Source organism: Eumetopias jubatus, unplaced genomic scaffold, assembly GCF_037043125.1.
Source record: "Eumetopias jubatus isolate StellerSeaLion01/CBP00866 unplaced genomic scaffold, mEumJub1_p1.0 scaffold_4, whole genome shotgun sequence".
Lineage (NCBI taxonomy): Eukaryota > Metazoa > Chordata > Mammalia > Carnivora > Otariidae > Eumetopias > Eumetopias jubatus.
Genome location: NW_028274810.1, coordinates 143889091 through 143909692, shown reverse-complemented (window position 1 = coordinate 143909692; position 20602 = coordinate 143889091). Strand labels below are relative to the sequence as shown.

The window sequence follows — 20602 nt, the reverse complement described above, 5'->3', positions numbered from 1 at the left end:
TACTACAGTTTAAGAATCAAAAACATTAAAAAAGTCTTTAAAGACTTTGATTTTGCCTTTTCAAAAATCCATCTATCTCCAAGGCGATCACAGGGCAAAAACATAGAACGCAGTAAGTGAAGGGAGTCTAGACACACAAAACCAGAGGGAGGTGGTTAGGGGCAGGGCTGGGTGGGCTACCACCACTCTAGAAATACATCAAAATATTGATGGAGCAGGGGCTCCTGATCCAGGCTCCTTATGTTCAGATCCCAGCTCTTTCATGTACGAGATATATGCCCTTGGACAAGTTACTTCACCTGAAAAAGAGATCCTAATGGCACCTCCTTGAACAAGTTGTAGGGGATAAAGGAGAGTGCACATAAAGCACCAGGCCTCGCCCAGATTAAATCACCCTGTAGAGGGAAACCCTTCTTGTTTTTGCAACTTGCATATGATCATCCTTGATAAAGGCTTTCCTCAGGAGGGGGCCAGAAAGCTTGCATGCATTCAGGTTTCTCATGTCCTGTGTCCTTGCCCAGAGAGAAGATGCTCTTGTACTGCTGAGCCTGGAGAGCCAGGCCTGGGAGCATGGGATTACATGGCAATAATCACTTGGCAAGTGCAGGCCAAGCACTTATCAGAAGCGGTGAAAATATGCAGGTCTGTAGAATACTGAGCTGGGCAAACTGCCCAATCCCTGTTCCTGGGGCTCTTTTCACAGTCTGGCAAATCCATATATCACCACTGCTCATTCCAGTTCTCCCAGCTCCCGTGCGCCCTGCACTAGCAATCTGGCTGCAGACTTGGTGGGCTGACGCTCTCCTGCATTGACTGCCTCTATTTACCGCCAAGAAATTGCTTTGGCCCTGCAAGGTGGCCAGGGGAGGGTCTCCTGGAAGTTGGAGTAGACTCACCCTCAGTGCTAGGTGGCTACTTCCTCACTTTTACTAGTATCAATCCTGAGGCTTCCAGAACGCCAGATACTATGTGGTTTGTTGTGTTGTCCCTAACGGGAAGAAAAAGCTAGAGTATGATCTGATCTCCTGCCCACCCCAGAAATCTTCCAATACAAGCTCAGCTGTCACTTCCTTTAGAAGGTCCTCCAGACACACCCTCATCCTATGGCAGTGTCTCCCGCACCTCTTCTCATGGGTCACATGTAGAGAACGGTATTTGTACTTCACACTGGGGGAAGCGGGCACAAAGCCACTGGAGTGGCAGGGCCCACACATGCTGCACCATGGCTGAGAGGACAGAAATCTCGACACAGCCCTAACCTTTTTCTGGGTCATGGCCCTGTCTCCTGGCGCACACTCCGGCATCATGGTGCTTGGTCCCACCTCACGGTGCGCGCTCCTGCATTACGGTGCTTGGTCCTCACAGCGCGTGCTCCTGCATCACGATGGTGCGCAGCCCTGTCTTACAGCACACACTCCTGTATCACAGTGCGCGGCCCCGTCTCACAGTATTCATTACATTTAGTGCCATGCCCAGTGACTTTTCTATCTCCCCAACAAGCCAGTAAACTCCGTGAGCTGGACTGGGTGCTATTTACTGGGGTCTCCCCCCACCCCTAGAGCAGTGTTGGCTCTCGGCGGGCATTCACTACGTATTTGTTCAGTGTATGAAAGATAAAGGACAGCATAAAGCAAGACAGCGATGCAGTGAGCACAGAACCACCTTCCTGATTTAAACTCCTTTTTCAAAATCATCAACCTCCTTTATAAACATCTTTGGAAGCAAAGTTACCTCTGTCCTGCTCTCCTTTTGGAGACAGACAGAAAACAACTAGAAGGAAAATCATCCTTGAAGAAGCTGAAAATTGTCCCGAGCCTGAACCACTACTGGGTTTTCAGAGGAGGCCGCCAAGGGCAGTGAAAGTTGGACATGGTCAGGGAGGAGAGAAGCAGAGGTATCGACGTGCCAGGGAACTCAAGTTACACGGAAGCCGTCTTCAAGCAGTTAATCCCCAGGGACTAGCATGTCTGGGAGTACAACTGCCGGCCCATTTGAGGCTACCTAGTGGCCGGGGAGGCCACACACAAAAAATGTGCAGACACACCATCTTTGCAGAAAGCAATCTCTTAACATGGTTGGGAAGAGAAGAAAGGACTGGTGTTAATGGTAGCAAGTACTTCCTAAGTGTTAAGTTTGCCAGGTGATATTTAAGTGCTTTAAGAGATATTAAAGGCTTACTTAATCCTCAAAACAACCCTGTGAGGCAGGAGCGATTCTCCCTACCTTACAGCTGGGGAAACTGAGATACAAAGAGTCTAAGTAAATTGCCCCAAGCCGTACAAATTAGAAGTCGGGCAGCCAAAATTTAAACCTGGGTCATCTCACTTGCACTCTTAACCACTAAGCCAGTCCTGAGACTACTTAGTCGGTAAGAGGGTTTAAAATGCTAGATCATGCTGTGTGCACCTGTGGCTATGGCTTTGAGGCTAAACACACTGCTCAGGCCTCCAGGCAGAATGTTAGAGAAAGTGCTCAGAAACAAGAGGTAAGATCCAGGAGTATAATAGACAGATTCAAATGACTCAACCCTAGCTCCTCCTCAACACTACCTGTCAGCTGGCTCACAAAGCACAGCCCTTTCCAAAGCTGAGGGATTGCCTGAGAAGAAAGAGTAAGAGCCCCCAGTAAAACTCCTTCGTGGAAGGGGGGAGCAATCGTGACCAACTAAGCGTAAAAAATACATTCCCCACACCATGCCACTAAGGAGACGACACTCAAAGAATAGATGAAGGCCTCAAAAAGAGGTACAATAACAAAAAGGTAGAAAAGTAAGCTGACAAAGTTGACAGAAGACACGGAAGAGAAAAATAAAGCCATTACAAAAGTGAAAATCTCATCAGAGTAAGCAAGGTAAGGGAAAATACTAACAGAATTAAACCGGGCAAAAACCTTTCAGATTATCAGAGAAAAGACACTCAAACAAAGCTCCAAAACACTGATGCCCCATGAATGGTTTTTAAAAAGCACTGAAAGCAAAAGTCATAATGTACACAAAAAAGATGACAGAACTGAGGCCAAATGTACCTCTGTGGAGGGACGTAGAAGGATTGGCAAGATGCAGAACTTTAAAAAACAAGTTTCAGTAAGTGCATGGAGTATGTGTTTATTTGTAAAACAGAAAGGATATGCATACATACGAATGCATGTAAATGCACAGAAACATGTAGAAAGAACACACATTAAATGGAAACAGTTGTCGCTGAAGAGGCGTGGTGGGATCATATGCCCTTTTGTGCTGCTTGAATTTTATGACCATCAACACCTCAACAACAAACTTTTCAAAGAAAGTACATATTTTTTGAGCCATCAAGTATATGTGAAAATATGAACAGTGACACAATGGGAGACTTGAGGGGTCATTTCTCAGGCTGAATGGACTAGTTACTATACCAACATGGTTGACCCATGGAATAAATGAAATTTGCTTCCAGTTTTTACAAATCCCATCAAAGTATCATTCCTCCCCTAGCTAGGGATCCAGTTCAATAATATCACCTTATCCTTATGACTTCAATCTTCACAAAGCTTTCCATTCAGTCAAGATCATACTTGGAGGCATAAAAGTGTTGCCCCATGTACAACGAGAATGAGTGGTGTGCTAACCAAGCCTACTCGGCAAACTTCCAACCTCTACAGGCAAGTGGCCAGTGGTTCTGTAGACCAACAAAGGAAAGGGAGTTGCTCTATGTCATTCTGTTCAGACTGAATTTTCTCTGTGATCCACTTACAACAGAGTTAGAGCAGAGAAGATGCAAGTAAGAGTTTGCCCAGCTCTTACTGCTGTCTCGATGTCTTCACTGTGGCACACTGGATCCCATCTACAGAAGGAAGATTCCCAAATTGTTGTTGAAGGCCGTTAATGATGAAAGGTTCTCTTTCTCATGGCCAGTTTTGAGATGTACAATGCTTAGGCTACAGGATTTAAAAGGTATCTGCTTACTTAAAGTGAGTTCAAAGGTCAAGTGACATGCTTATTTTCCATCTAGAATCTAAACCTCCAAAAAAACCCAAAACAAACAAACAAACAAACAAAAACAACTGAAATAGGAACCATCCTCCAATTACTCCAAATGAATATATTTTACCCAGTGCGGGGTTGATGACCAGAAACACACACACGGTAACTAAGAGACATGTTCAGCAGCAAAATAATGATCTTAGTAAAGAAGAGCATGCTCACCAGCTGTACGAGTCTTAGAAAGTCAACGAAGACATCACTTCTCAACATGTCTGGGTCCATGGTTACTGAAAAATACGGAGGGTGAGCCCGGTTAGCATGCGGCTGGGTTGACTTCTCTGTCAAATTGCTCTGTCCTCAAGGGAGCCCTGAAGGCCTTGCCAGTGTGCCCCTGCCTCCTTGGGCAATGGAGCTACAACCTAGCAAATACATGAAAACCCACAAAGCTTGCCTCCTCCAGGCAGCCTTGACAGCAACATGAACCCACCATGTCGGTCCCAGGAGTCTCACTTTATTCACACATCCCCATATCGCTCAACACCCAGCTTGCTCCCCTACCAGGATGATGATGAAGTTAATGTGAAAAAGCAAAAAGATCTTAAAACTTGGACCTGGACTCCCACTTTGGCAAGACATTTCTTAATTTGAAAATCTGAAATCAACCAAGAATCCCTGATTGAGAGTACCTCTCTTAACAATAGGAGCTCTCAAGAGGTTATCCCCAGAGAAGTGATTGTAAGGCTGTCAGAGAGATTTAAAGTTTTCTATTCTTCTATACCTATAAGAGTATTTGCCCTCTTGATTTTGAAAGCTCAGATACCAATATTCAGGTGCCGTGGCCACAGCAGAAGGGCAGAAGCTTTCCCCTGAGAAGTCTAAACTCCTGCAGGAGGTGCTCTCCCGCCTGTTTTCTCATTTCTTTCTTCTTCTTTTTTTTAATAGGATTGATTGATTGATTGATTGATTGATTTGCCAGAGAGAGAGAAGAGCACAAGCAGGGGGAGCAGCTGAGGGAAAGGGAGAAGCAGGCTCCCCGCCGAGCAGGAAGCCGGATGTGGGGCTCAATCCTGGACCCTGGGATCATGACCTGAGCCGAAGGCAGACACCTAACCGACTGAGCCACCCGGGCGCCCCCTGCTTTCTCATTTCTTGCCCTCCTGCCTGTAACGCCTCTCCTGGACCCCGCACTCTAGCCAAACTCATGTACTTACTAAATCTGTAGCAAGTGTCTTTCTCTTTCCCTTCACTCCCCCCACCCCCACCATGCCTTTTCCTTCCTTCCTTCTTTCTTTCTCTCTCCTTTCTTTTTCTCTTTTCTTTTTTCTCTTTCAGTTTCTCTTTCCTTCCTCCCCTCCCTCCTTCCTTACCTCGCTCTTTCCTTCTTCCCTTCCCTTTTTTTTTTGTTGCCAGTTCCATTGACTGCCTCACTGTAACTTCTACCAGCCTTCAAAACTAGCACTGACGGAAGTCATTTCAAGTTGTATCTTTCCCAACAATGCAACATTTTTCAAAAGAAAGGAACGAAAAAAAGGTCTCCCTGTTATGAGAAACTTTTTATAAAAGGCATTCCCTCTTTTTTAAGGGAGATGATTTGGGGGGATGGGGAACCCTTGTCTTATTTTCTGGAATCTATGTGGTGGATATGCAAATTAACATTGTAATTGTTAGCATGGATTCTTGGAGATGCGGAAAGCTGTTGAAAAAAGTGTTCATTCAATTAGTATTTACTGTGCAACTGTTAAGAACCAGGTACAATGCTAAGCACTTTGTCTATTTTAGTTCATTTAATCTTCATGACAAACCCTGCAATAAATATTATCTCCACTTTACAGATAGACACTGAAGCTCAGAGAAGGTAAATGTTTTGCCCAAGGTCATATAGCCAGTGAAGTGCAAACCTAGGATTTGACTCTGGGTCTGACTCTAGAGCCCACGGTCTTAAGTCACACTGTCTCCTTGCTCTGCCTTGCCAGAGGAGGATGCAGGAGATATCCCCATGATGTGCACAAAGGCCAGGCCTGGAAAAGCAACCCCTTAGGCACTGTGATCATTTGTGGAAAGGCCAGCAGTTAAAGGAGTATTTCCCTAAGACATGAGAAATCAAACCAAGAGAGAAGAAAAATTCAACAGATATTACATTTTGAGTTTGAAAAGGCTTATTTAACAGGTCTAAAAGAGGTATATTCTCCATTACAAAAGACGAATGGGAAATAGAGGACTTCTAGAATTTTTATTTACTATCTTCTTTAAGGAAACAAGTGCCATCATGAGAGTAATGAAGTAAGTCTATAATTCCTGATCTAGAATGGTCTATAAAATACAGATTTTTAAGAGGGAAAAATCAACTTACAGAAGAAAAACACGTTTTTTCTTGTGCTGTGAAGGGCATTGGTGGGATAGTTGGTGTGGTTTGAGAAAGGTCTCTAGATTAGATATTATTTTATCAGTGTTAGTTGCCTGATTTTGATAACTATAGTGTGGTTGTAGAAGAGAATGTCCTTGATCTTAGGGAATACACACAGAAGTATTTAAGGGGAAAGTGGCTTGTGTATGCAACAAAGGCCTCTCAAAACATTATATATAACACACACACGCACACCCCGAAATTGAGAGGATGATAAAGCAAATATAAAATGTTAGCATTTGGGAAATCTGGTTGAAGACTACACGGAAATTCTTTACATTATTTCTGCACCTTTTTGTAAGTCAGAAATTCTTTCAGAATAAAGTTTTTAAGAATCAGGTATCAAAAAGTATATAGAGTACATTCCAATCTGTGTTTAACAAACAGGGATGTGCACACACACCGGTAGACACAAAAATTGCTTCCAAGGAATACATAAGTCATAGTGTTTACTTCTAGAGGCCTAAAGGGGTGGGGGCTGGGCTGGAAGGGAATGTACCTTTCATTTTATACTCTTCGGACAGGATCTACTTTTCAAATATTTTGTGTATATACTATTTCCCCTTTTCAAAATCTTTAAATACTTGAATGCCAATTTTGCTACTTCTCCCAAACCCCCTTTCTGAGAGTGCTTAGTTTTGCCAACCACACTTTTGCTGTGCACAGCATTTGCAGGATACAGGCAAGGGGCAAGGACCAGGGTACTGCAAGCCTCATCAGGGTCAGAGCAGACCTCTGAGGCTCCCTGGTTGTTGGACAGAGATGGAAATGCAACTCTGATATTTTCTCAGAGCTTTCAGGAAAACAGTTCATCTCAGTCCTCTATTTTGGTCTCAATTCAGGTAATAGGTCTTTGACTTTTACAATCAAAGCCAACATACAGCATCCAAAGGCAAATGTGAAAACAGAGTATTTTTAAAACCAAATACAAAGGCCATATTTTGTATGTTTCCATTTATATAAAATGTTCAGAACAAGCAAATCTATTAAGACAGAAATTAGTTTAGGGGGTGATAGAGGCATGTGGGGGAGAGGAATAAGGGGTGATTGATAATAGATATAAGGTTTCTTTTTGGGGTGACAAAAATGTTCTCAAATTAGATTATGGTGGATGAATGCACAATTCTGTAAATATACTAAAAACCATTCAATTGTACAACTTTTTAAAAAAGATTTAATTTATTTATCTAAGAGAGAGAGAATGGGGGGGAGGGGCAGAAGAGGGGTCCCCGCCGAGCAGGGAGCTGGACATGGGGCTCCATCCCAGGACCCTGGGATCATGACCTGAGCCAAAGGCAGATGCTTAACTGACTGAGCCACTCAGGTGCCCCGAACTGCACACTTTAAATGCGTGCATTTTACAGTATATGATCTGTATCTCGATAAATCTGTAAAAATAAAATCCAAATACATACCATTCTGCAAATATTGTTCCAACTGGCCCCTCCTCTCATCAGCCATGGATGTGGTCATTGCAAGATAATACTTTGGTGGAAAAGGTGGCAGGCAATTTCCAAAGACCCGCCTCAGCTGAAAGATCCAGAAAATGCAGTTAAGGCAAAGAACCTCCAATTCAAGGTTGATGAGACACCAAAGCCTCCTCTTAGGGCAAGTCTCATTATAGTACTTAATTTAAAATTAACCCTTCGTGGTGACCAAAGGGAGGAAAAGGGGATGATTTGATTTTCTTAGGAAGGAGTTTATTTCAGGATAGGTTTCTGAAGATACTATTAGACATACTACAGACTGACCTCTCCAGTCTGAGTTTGGTAGATTTGGGATTTGGGATACTTTTTAATTTTTCATTTGTTTTTGCAAGACTGTGCACCACTCATACCATACAATGTTTCTTTAACTCATTCTCCAATAGTATCTGTGATAACAATGAGCATAGTTAGGAATTTAATTCCCCACCCCACCTCCACCAAGTCTGAACGTAACAGATGCTTACAGCATGCGATCTGATATGGTATCCCCTAGCCAGTACTAATGGGCACTGGGAATATGGTTAGTCTGACTTGAGATATGCCATCAGTATAAAACACCCTCCAGACTCCCGAACTTAGTACAGAGAAAAAAGAAGTAAAATATTTCACTAATAACTCCTTATATTGATATGTTGAAATGGTAATATTTTAGATATACTAGATTAAATAAAGTATATTAAAATTAATTTCACCTGTTTCTTTTTATGCTTTTTAATCGGGCGACCAGAAAAATTTAAATTATATAAGTGGCTCACATTATATTTCTATTGGACAGTGCTGGCTTATACAATTCCTATAAGGCTGACATGTGATCCCAGTAGCAACCCAATCAGGCCCTTCCCACCCTCCTACTCACCCACATATTGGTCCAAGACCAAGGTGGCAATTATTTTTATGCAACCTAAATAGTGGATGTATCAAAAATATGTTTTAAAATTAGATAATCGAAAGTGCATCTTCCTTCCTTCCAGCCCTACACTTACAGTAGCAGCTTGAAGATAAGGCACGGCATCATTCTCTCTAAAATAAGAGAAAGGAAGGGCACCTGGGTGGCTCAGTCGGTTAAGCCTCTGACTCTTGACTTCGGCTCAGGTCATGATCTCAGGGTCAGAGGCCCTGACATGGAGCCCCGTGTCGGGTTCCACGCTCAGCCTGCTGGAAATTCTCTCTCATTCTCTGTCCCTCCCCACCCTCTCTGAAATAAGTAAATCTAAAAAATAAAATAAAATAAAATAAAATAAAATAAAATAAAATAATGAAATAAAATAAAATAAAATAAAATATGAGAAAGGAAACTAGCCAGAAATCAGGTTTTAACATGGTACCTCTGCAGAAGGGTAAAACTCTTACTATTTCATAGTCAGTGGCTTAAAGAAAATGAAAACAGATTTAAGAGAAACAAACAGGTAGAAATTTTAATTCCATGGCCTTTGTCACAAACAGTGTGTATGTGGTGAATATTAACAATGCATAGGCCCTAGCTTCAAAATACATCAAGAATCTTACCAGTTCTCAGGACACCTGCGTGGCTCAGTTGGTTAAGCATCTGCCTTTGGCTCAGGTCATGATCTCAGGGTCCTGGGATCGAGCCCCACATCGGGGTCCCTGTTCAGTGGGGGGTCTGCTTCTCCTTCTCCCTCTGCCTCCTCCCCCTGCTCATGTTCTCTGTCTCTCCCTCTCTCTTTCAAATAAATAAATTAAAAAAAAAAACTTACCAATTCTCTCCACCCCCACTGCCATCACCCTGGTCCAAACTACTGTCCTCTCTTTGCCCCATTACTGCAACAGCTTTACAACAGGTCTTTCTGCTTCTGCCCTTGACCCCCTTCAGTTTATTCTTAATACAGCATCTAAGGTAACGTTCTAAAAAGGTAAGCTAGATCAATCCATTGCCCTGCTCAAAATCCTTCATGGCTTCCTATCTCACTCAAGGGAAAGTCAGTATCTTCGCAATGGCCAAGAGCTGTGCCATTCAACATGATGTCCACTAGCCACCTGTGACTACTTAAATCAATTAAAATGAAATAAAATTTAAAATTCAGTTCCTCAGTTGTACTAGCCACATTTCAAATACTCAACAGTATTTGTGGCAAGTTGCTACTGAACTGGACAAAGAAAACATAGAGCATTTCCATCAGCACAGAAAGTTCTATTGGACAGCATTGGTCTACAATCTAGAAAGGTTAGTAAATGCCTGCCTGTAGGTGAGATACATGAAGTAAATGGATGGCAGTTGATGGGAGTCAGGTTTTTCATTCCTGAAGTGAGAGTTTTCAGATAAGCAAGGGCAGTAGGCTGGAATGATCCATGTGGTGATGGATGACAGTTGGGGATCTTGGTATGAACTCATGTTTAGCTTAACATAGATCCAGATGGTTACATATAAAGAGAGTTATAGATATGTGTATACACATATTTCCTTGCTCTGTCAGCTGAGAGGGCCTCGAAGCAACAACACGATAGTAGCAATGAACATACCTAGTCTGAGACCTTGGTTTCTCTTAACCATTCCCCAACTAAAGCAACCAGGGCTCCATGAAGAAAATAGTTGATTTTTTAGAACTGAAGCAGGAGATATAGAAGAGGCATCTGGGGCATCTTGTGGCACCAGAAAACAAGAAAGTACTCAAAACAACAACAACAAAAAATCAACAATGGGCACATGTGCAAGAGTTACAGAAGCAAACTTGAAGGAGTTCCCATGGGCAGAAGCTGGAACAGATAAAATAGCAGAATAAAGCAGTATTGAAGTATAATCCAAAGTATAAAGTAACTATCCAGGAGTCTATGCAGCTATCAATTACTGAAAAAATACAGAGGAGAGAAGAGACAAATCCGTGAAGAATCCTGAATAATTTCTGTAGATACTCATCCCATGAGGAGATGGAGCATTAATCTCCACTCTTTAAGCGTGGACTGCACATAGTGACTGCCTTCCAAAGGGTACACTTTGGAAAAGGAGGAAGAAGAGTAATTGCACAGTGCTGAAACCTGACAAACACAGCCTCAGCCAGGTGATCAAGGCATCAACAGTGGTAAGTCATGTTGATGGTTAGGTGCTCTTCCTGTGAGATGATTAGAACAACAGGGACCTCTGTGATCTTCCCTAACCCCAGCCTGGCCAGGTGAAAAACGTCTGATTCTAACAGAGGGACATCTCACAAAATAACTGACTCATGTACCTCGAAAAGGTCATTAAAAACAAGGAACGTCTGTGAAATTGACGGTCAAGAGGAGAGTAAGCCGACAACTAAATGTAATGTGGTGTCCTAGATGGGATTCTGGGGCAGCAATAGGACATTAGCTTAACACTAAAGAAGCAGAACTGAATTGTGGTCTATAGTTCATCATAATGTATTAATATTGGTACATTAATGGTAACAAATGTTCCCTACTAATGGAAAACAACAGGGCAAACTGGGTGTGCGGCTATATGGGAACTCTCTGTACTATCTTTGCAATATTCTGTAAATCTAAAACTGGTCCACAAAAATAAAGCTCATTAAAAAAAACAAACCTGATGTTCTGGCTTCTTGAAAAATCAGAGGTTCTGGAATCACTGCGTTCACATTCTTCAGGTAATCATCCCCGTTAGAGGAGGCCTAAGCGGTTTCCACCTGTCCCCATTGCCTCTCACTTGGTCCACGCCTCTCATTTCAATTACCTGCCTGATCCCTATAGCCATCGAAGTTTGCAACCTTTCCTCCTCTAAATCTGGTAGTATAAAATATTATGGCAACAATTTTTTAATATACATATTTTTAAGATTTTATTTATTTATCAGAGAGAGAGAGAGAGAGAGAGAGGCAGGCAGAGGGAGAAGCGGGCGTGGAACTCCATCCCAGGACCCTGGGATCATGACCTGAGCCGAAGGCAGATGCTTAACTGACTGAGCCACCCAGGCGTCCCGCAACAATTTTTTTTTTTTTAAGTCAAGGCAATTTTCCTGTTATGCTATACACTGCCCAAAGACACCCCAGTTGGAGCATCAAATCAGGCAAGGCTGCTCAAACAACCTGGGATTTATGTACCCCATCTCTGTTAATTCCATGAACTAGGAGCAGAAAATTGTCTTCTTTGCATGTGACTATTTCTTGATTAACGGATCAAGCGATCTTTAAAATGCATTTGTCTTCCTAGGCATGCGTTCATAAATGTCGAAGATGCTCCCAAATTGGTTTGAATCACAGCATCCTTGAGCCATCTGGGTTTTCCGTGGGCAGGAGAGCATCTTGGCCCTACCGTAGGGCCAAGAGCTGGGGGAAAAGTCACCAAGGCTTAAGGTTCTATGACCCAACACAGCCCAAACTCTCCCAGTAGGTTTTACAACCTAAGCTGACTTCTCAAGGAATATTTCCCCTCCCCTCTCTAATACTGGTTTAAGGGGGAAGATAAACATATAATAAACTGAGTAGTTAGGTCTGCCAAAGATCAATCATTGACTCCCCAAGTTCTTCAACTCCATCAAAATATAACCTTTGCTACTGGTCTCAGCACACAGTTTAGCTATAAAAACCAATAGCATAATAAGAATTACCTGTTACTAGAGTTTAGCCCAAAGACTTCCCAAAAATTGTTCAAAGTTCTCCAAAGGAAAACATACCTCTTTTGTTTATTATGAGATGTTTTGTTTGGGGTTTTTGTTTGTTTTTAAAAGACCATGTTTAGATAATACATGTTTTTAATCCCAGCACAATCCCCTGCACTGATTTCTCCATCATAGAGTTCTGCCTTTTAACATGAAGAGAACTTTACTGGCCAATGGAAAATATCATCTCCTTCCCCGCCTTATGCACTCCCAGCCCCCCATACTTATCCCAAAGTGGCGACCCAGGACAAGTGGAATTACAGACACAAATAGTGTCCTTTCTAATGTTGGCTTATCCATTCCACTTCTCTAAGGCCCCTTCGAATCAAAACCCCAGATTTACCAGATAAAGGGCCACAGCTCAAAGCAATCCAGACTGTGGCATCTGGCACCAAATAATATTAGCTTTTATATTATTCTATTTGTTTCTCAAAATAGCCCTGTGAGGTAGATGATCATCATCACCATTAACATGTCATCCTGCCACCTTCACATCAAATTACATGATAATCACAGTAACCTGAAGCTTGGGGAGATGAAGTGACTTTAACCAAGGTCCTATAAGCTAATAAGTGGCAGGTTTTCATTACTTTTCCCTTCTCTCCCTCATTTCCCTTCCTTCTCCTCCACCAAATCTCTATTGAGCATCTACTAAAGAAGGATTCCATGCTGGGTATACTATGCCTATAGCTTCATTCATTCCTTCATTTAAATATTTGGCTTTTGTAACTAAATAACCAAGGGAAAGAAAATATATACACAAAAGGAGGAACATGACAAGGTCTAAACACGAAGTGACCCAGGAATCCAAGAAAGGCAACTCATGCAATCAGGGAGGACTTCCCAGAGGAGGTGAGGCTTGAGATGGGTCTTGAGAAAGGGCTGGTCCCTGACCAGTGGGCCAGAAAGCAGGGGTCTTCCCAGGAGAGGGAAGTGAGGTAGACAGAGGTAATGAATGGGCCAGTCTAATACACAGAATCTGAGGTATGGAAAGAGGGGAAGGAGCTAGGCTGGGTTAGCACCTGCAGTGGCGAAGACGAAACCAGCACATATGGGCTCACACAGCATTTCCATCACCGTGGAAGGATCCTTTGCAAGATTCTATGGCTTGTGCCCATTGCCATATCTGATACTGGCAAAATGTTTGCAAAGGGGCGGGCATCCTTTTCATAGAGTCCAGTGTCGCTTACACAGTATGGCCTCATCTTTAACACTTGGTCAAAATGAGCTAGTTAAATGTTTCCATCGAAGGTCTCTTTAAATCCCTTAGAGGAAGGTGGTGTAGGCAAGAGTGGAGCATAAATCAAACTGGTTTTATTTAGCCGAAGGCGCAGAGAGAAGTCAGGTCAGGAAGTTCACATGGCAGAGAGATGAGCAGCCCTCAACAGCAGAGGGGCAAGCTGCCAGACCTGGAAGGAACCTCACCATGGGACAGGGCTACAGGCGATGACTTCAGAGGGCATAAGTCACAACCGACTTCTTGAAAAACAGCCAGGTTTAGTTCCCCAGGGGCAGTCTTAGATGCAGTAGCCTCCACGCAGCTGGGCAGAGAAAGAGCAGGGGCCACCTCGCCTGGGCAGGTGCCCTTCCTCAATCTCAAAGTTATCCAATATACAAAATAGAAATCCAATACTTAAAGTCAAAAATCATATGTGCTGAGATGCCTGGGTGGCTCAGTCAGTTAAGCGTCTGCCTTCGGCTCAGGTCATGATCTCAGGGTCCTGGGACCAAGTGCCGCATCAGACTCCCTGCTCAGCGGGAAGGCTGCTTCTCCCTCTCCCGCTGCCCCCTGCTTGTGCTCTCTCACACACTCTCTCTCTCAAATAAAATTTAAAAAAAATCACATGTGCTGAAGTGCCATCTGCACATAATATACCACAGTGCATACCATCTAATAGGAACTTAGTAAATGTTTCTTAAGTAAATAAAGCAGTTAATTCTATAAGATGACATTTTTATTCTATCAGGATACAGAACTTCCTAGGAAATATACTCAAATGCACACACAGATGGGGCCTTTTATTGTTTTCCTTTTTATAGTGCTTTGTATTAAATCAGATTAAGAATTCTGAGGCATTTTCAGATCTTCAGTGGAAGAGGAAGAATAAGATCTAGCTGAGAAGTGCCTGAAAGACATCCCCCAAACTTTCTCAGACTCAGGGTTGCCAGACAAAATAAAGGATGCCCGGGTAAGTATGTCCCAAATACTGCATGGAACTACTTATCTAAAAATTTCTTTGTTGATCAGAAATTCACATTTAACTGGGGAGCGTGTGTTTTTATTTGCTAAATCTGGCAAACTTACTCAGACTATATACAAAACGGGAGTCATTATGATGAGTGTACTGCTGACCCCACAGAGGCTTGCTGGGCAGTCTGAATAAAATCCTGTGCTTGGAACTCAGGCAGAAAGCAGATCTTGTTTGCCTGGGGTGAGAAGTGGAGGGAGAGGATCAAAGGCAAAGGGGACAAGGGAATTTTAGAGTGCAAAACTTTTCTTTATCTTGATTATGGCGGTAGTATTGTATACATGTACCAAAATTCACCACATTGAGCACCTGAAATTGGGAATTTTCATGTTATTCCAAAATAGAGTAAAACCTTGTTATTTTAGGACCCAATTGTTTTACTGATACAATTTATTTTGTTGACTTTAGTAAGAAACCACAAAATGTAATGGGTCAGAGCAGTTTCTGGAGATCAAATCTTGGCTCCAATACTTACCAGCAGTTTGATTTGGAGCAAGCTGTGCCTCAGTTTTCTCATCTGTTAAATGAGGCTAATTATAATCCTAGCTCATAGAACTGCTGTAAAAATTAAACATGCTATTACAGGTAAAGCTCTTGGTACCAACCTTAATGCACAGTAACTGCTTGTTGTTTTAGATTAATAATACAAATAGCCACCTAAGTCCTAAATAGTTTCTTTAAAATGAAGTTGTTCCGACTGAAAGAGGAAAAATGCTAAGTGCAAGGTGTAAGATAGTTGGAAACTGGATAAAGAAATCTCCACTTTTGGATTTTGAAAAATTTGGGACAAATATGAAGTATTAATTAATATCTACTCTATACCCCACATTGGGCACCAGGCTGTGGCAATTCAATATTTAAGAGTCCACTGCAGTGGGGTGTCTGGGTGGCTCAGTCAGTTAAGCATTGACTCTTGGTTTTGGCTCAGGTCATGTTCTCATGGGTCCTGAGACTGAGCCCCATGTTAGGCTCCACGCTCAGTGGGGAGTCTGCTTGAGATTCTCTCCCTCTGCCCCTCCCATCATGGGTGCACCTTTCTCCCACAAATAAATAAATCTTAAAAAAGAGGGGGGGACACCTGGGTGGCTCAGTTGGTTAAGTATCTGCCTTCAGCTCAAGTCATGATCCTGGGGTCCTGGGATGGAGCCGCGTATCAGGCTCCTTGCTGAGCAAGAAGCCTGCTTCCCCTCTGCCTTCAGCTCCCCCTGCTTGTGCGTGCACGCTCTCTCTCTCTCTCTGACAAATAAAATCTTAAATCAGTCAGTAAATGTTTACTGAGCATGTACCATGCCCGAGGTTCTGGGAGAAACTAGCCCCTACTCTTCGCAAGTACCCTGGAAAGTGGACACCTATAACCATCTATTTATTATTTTTGATGAAAAAATTGAAGGTCAGAGAAGAGGTAAGGTGACCAGCCAGGAAGTGGTCAGCCAATTCCACACCCTCCTGCTCCCCACAGCTGTGTCCTGTTTTTCATGCTGTGAATGGCAACCTCCCCAATTCCACCTCACATTAGAGAAGACGGATTAGTGGGGGAGATGGTACCTCAACTTCCTCCTCCAAATACCTAACACACCTGTACTTTCTCTTCCCTTAAGATCTCCATCTGCCAACCTCAGCAGTCCTCTCAAATCCCCAGACAGGTTTTGGTCACAATTAGCTTCTCATCTTGCACAAGTCTGAATCCATGCCTTCCTCACTGAGTCAGCCCACCATCATTCCTGAGAACCTTCTGGGGCAACTGCAGCAGGTGGTAGCAATTCAGAGAGGACCACACAAATTACAAGCATATTACAAGATAACAAGCGCATTTTACACCTGTTTTTTGTTGACTCCAAAGAAACATAATCATACCTTGAAAATGGACTTTTCCAATGCCCTCTGATGCGAGCAAGAAGGCTCACTGCAATGTTTGCAATATAAAAAAAAAATGAAATTAAGAGCTGTCCTTCAACAGAAGGTATATCTATTCACTAGAAACCCAGATTGCCTGGAAGGATTCTCCTAAAAATGTTAATAGCTGTTGCCTGGGCAAGTTTGTCTGTTTCTTGGTTTTGTTTTGAGTTTTATTTATTTAAGTAATCTCTGTACCCAGCCTGGGGCTCAAACTCAGGACCCTGAGATCAAGAGTCACATGCTCTTCCCACTGAGCCAACCAGGCTCCCCTTTCTTTCTAATTTTAGGTATATTCTCTTTAAAATCAAGGTATATAATCTAAAAAAAAATTAATTAAAAAGAAAACATTATGCGTGGAGGTAGAGGGAGGGTGAAGTTTATTTCCAAACTTTCTTTTACTCCTCCAACCCATTTTGAAGACCTGCAACACTTCCTTATTAGGACAATAAAACCCATTAGAGCAGGTTAATAAATCAGGCTGCCTCCCAAAGAAAATGCCACCAGGACTTCAGAGTGAGAAACTGTAGTGGGAAATGGCCTCCTGTCCTGATAAGTCATCTGCTTCCTGGGTTTCCAGCCTGCCAGTACTTGAAGCCTATAAATACACGAATTTGAAAACAAAAATAAACACATCTTTTTAAAAGAAGTCAGCCTAAGAAACTCTGGGAGATTAAACACCTACGTACAAGATTCCTAAGGCACCTTGGTCTAGACTGAGTATGCTCATTTTGAATGGGGGCGTTGTCCTGGGGGACAGCTGAAACTGAAAGAGAGCACCCTGCCAGGTGGGGCTGCTGAGGATCATAGGGCTGGAAAGAGGCTGGGAGAATGACCTGAGCCTATCCCCTCATCTCCCAGCTGTAGATGGTTAGGAGCGGCAACCTATATACAAGGAGCGGTATGCCAAGCAATACCAAATTGCCGATTAGGAGCTTGGAGTCCTCAAGAAGTCCGCTGTCTTGGGGCGCACTCACCTGCCTCGAACCTGCTCACCTGTTCGTTCCAACGATGCAGTCGGCTGTAGCGCACCCTGCAGAAGAGGTAGCCGTCCAGGTACACGGAGTACAGCTGCAACACAAAGACAGACCGTCTGGATTAGCTGAGCGAGCAGGTGAGCCCCCGCCCCGCCAGGTCGCCAACCTTCCCCAGCCCAGTCGGCCCTGGCCCCCGGCGCACCACGTAGCGGCCCCCCAGCGGGTCCAGCTGCTGCTGGGACACCGGGATACAGAAGTGCATCTTCATGGCTCCGGCAGCGGCCCGGGAACAGCGCTTGGCAAGCCGAGCCGCGGCGGCGGCGGCGCGTTCGTCCGCGAGTCCGGGCTCCCGGAGCAATTGCGCAGCAGCTCAGCAGCAGCGCGGGCCTAGTCTCGGAGCCCCGGGGCGGTGGCCCGGGTGGTGGCGGCAGGGGGTGGGGGTTGGGGGGGGGGAGCTGGGCACGCCGCCCCCAGCCCCGCCCAGCTCTGGCCGAGCGGCTGGGTGCCGGGGCCTGCGGGGAGCCGGGCTCCCCGGGGCCAGGCGGGGCCTGGGACGGAATACACGCCAGCTGGGGGTTTCACCCTGGGTGTGGACCTCTCCCAACTCCATGGCGGGAAAATCGTACATGCGTGCGTGGGTGCGGGGGGAGAGAGAATTCTGGGGAGAAGGTCCTAGGTTTTCTCCGGATTTTCATCAGAACCCACAAAAGTTTAAAATGGTTGCTCCAGCCACATAAATGTCCTGCCCACGTGCCAACCAGGGAGCTACTTCCCACCCTGCCCCAACATTTCAGGGTGGGGCTACGTGCTCGGGGGTGTGTGGGGGGGAATGCCGCCCAAGAGAAACCCGCTTTCTCCGAGCGTCCACTCCAGGGCTTCATTCTGACTCCGCGGCTTGTGGAATGTCTGGCCCCCATTCCAACGCGCCTGTAGCGTGAGGGGGAGACCGAGACGGAGCGAGAGATCGATCCCATGCAGATGCGCCCTCAAGCTCAAAAAGTTGACCTTTTCTCCAGGTAGGTGCCCCGACAGGGTTGAAAAAATTTGTGTCCCGTTACCTGTCGACAAAGCCCGCATGCAGCGCACCGCGAATTAAGATTTTCAAGAAATGCACAAATCTAGTAGTTGTCCTAGGATTAGCGCAATTATATTAGCTTTAGTTTTGTGTGGTAACATTTGTTAAATCTAACACTGAAGGTATGCCATAATATTTATAACCCCGATTTAGTATTTTTTAATACTAAATATTTTTCCTTTAGAAACTTTCCCAATAATATACAGCGGAAACCTCAACAATTTTTTCCCTTCATATACCAGAAACCTTATCAGATGAAAATGGGTTGGGCCTCTCTTGATCCCCAGGAAGCCCCGGTTTTAAATAGGTGCCGGCCTCCAGTTAGCTGGGTTTGTATAAACCCTGTGTTCTCTGGACTAACCAGCCCAAGTTCTTTCAACAGTCTTTGATCTTTAGCTGTGTAAAGTAATCCTCCTAATTCCCTTATTCTAGTGAAATCAAAGTAGAATTCCTGCCCCTCTGGCCATGGCCACTGGGGTAAGGGGATGCTGCAGTTACCTACACACCTGTCACTGGGCAGGTGCTGGGCTGCCTCCATACTTCCTCCTGTTCCTTAATCTCCTAACTCTTACGGGTAAACATCAAGGGCAACATCCTGCCACTGACCGAACAGGCCCGGAGTGGAGGAACTTTTCTAAGGTCACAAGTGATTTCCCTCCCCGCCCCATTGGTCTGAGTGGTTTACTCTAGGATTCAGTGATAACACTGAAAGTCGTTTATTTTTTTTTTAAAGTGTTTATTTAAATTCTAGTTAACGTATATGGTAAAATCGGTTTCAGGTGTAGAATTTTGTGATTCATCACTTACGTATAACGCCCAGTGCTCCTCCCAGCAAGTGCCCTCCTTCATGCCCATCACCCACCTAGCCCCTCCCCTGCCCACCTCCCTCCATCATCCCTCAGTTGGTTCTGAAATGCAAGCCCTCGCCCGGTGAGAGCTGAATGCCTGAAGGGCGATCTGGAACTAGGGAAGGAGAACCAATATTTGCCGAACACCCATTATTTCCTGCATGCCTACTGCGTGCTAGGCTCTCGTGTTCGTTCTACCACTTAATTTCCCCAGGTATTGTGAGCTAGGAACCATTGATGGTTCTGGTCTTACGGAAAAGGAAATGAAGACTTAGGACCATTAAGTTAGGGAGGCGGCATAGTGTAGAGACTAAGAATGGCAAGGGGAATTCCTATTCCAGTGGCTTTTAGTTGCGGGGCCTTGAGCAAGTTAGTGGACTCTTACATTGCATTTTCTTCCTTTATGAAATCATGTTAATACCTGTGTTCCAGGGGGCGCCTTGGTGGCTCAGTCGGTTAAAATCTCATGATCCAGGGGTCCTGGGATGGAGCCCTGCATCTGGCTCTCTGCTCAGCAGGGGAACCTGCTTCTCCCTCTCCCTCTGCTTGTGCGCGCTCTGTCAAATTTAAAAAAACAAACAAAAACAAAAACCTGTACTCTGGAATTTTCAGTCCAGGGTAGATGGGCCTTAGGGTTTTTCCTCTGCCAGTGGGCCATCTCTGAACTGGAAGGCTGCCCTACACCAAGACAAGGGGTATCCCTGAGTGTCCCCTGGGGTAGAGGTTTATCAGGTAGGCTCTGGGATCTGGCCCAGTCTTCAGGGCAGCAAAGCAGAGCCCATGCTCCTGGGAACTTTCTTCCACCTGTTTGGGGCCAGCCTCTGCCTCCTAGCATTGATCAAATGGCCATTTCCTTCATCATTTGGCCAAGCCAACCCTGCAGCTGGTCTGGAACAGGACTAGACTCGGCTCTTGAGAGTCTGCTCTCCTTCATTCATTCAATGAACATTATTTTTTTGCCAGAGTATTTTGTATCTTATTTTTTCCAGCTTTACTGAGATAGGATTGACCTATAACGTTGTGTAAGTTTGAGGGGTACAATGTGATAACCTGATACACATGTATATTGAGAAATAATTATGGTAATACGTTTATCACCTCACATAGTTACCATTTGTATTTT

General features: G+C 44.3%; 1 protein-coding gene across 1 annotated transcript in view; it reads right to left on the bottom strand.

Moving 5' to 3' along the window:
- The window catches only part of SNX31 (sorting nexin 31), a 56225-nt gene extending 38401 nt beyond the window's left edge, over positions 1-17824 (bottom strand). The window contains 4 exon segments of the mRNA XM_028108932.1: positions 4181-4245; positions 7778-7892; positions 17576-17650; positions 17759-17824. Coding sequence (XP_027964733.1) covers positions 4181-4245; positions 7778-7892; positions 17576-17650; positions 17759-17824 — 321 coding nt within the window.
- Between the last annotated feature and the right edge of the window lie 2778 nt (positions 17825-20602).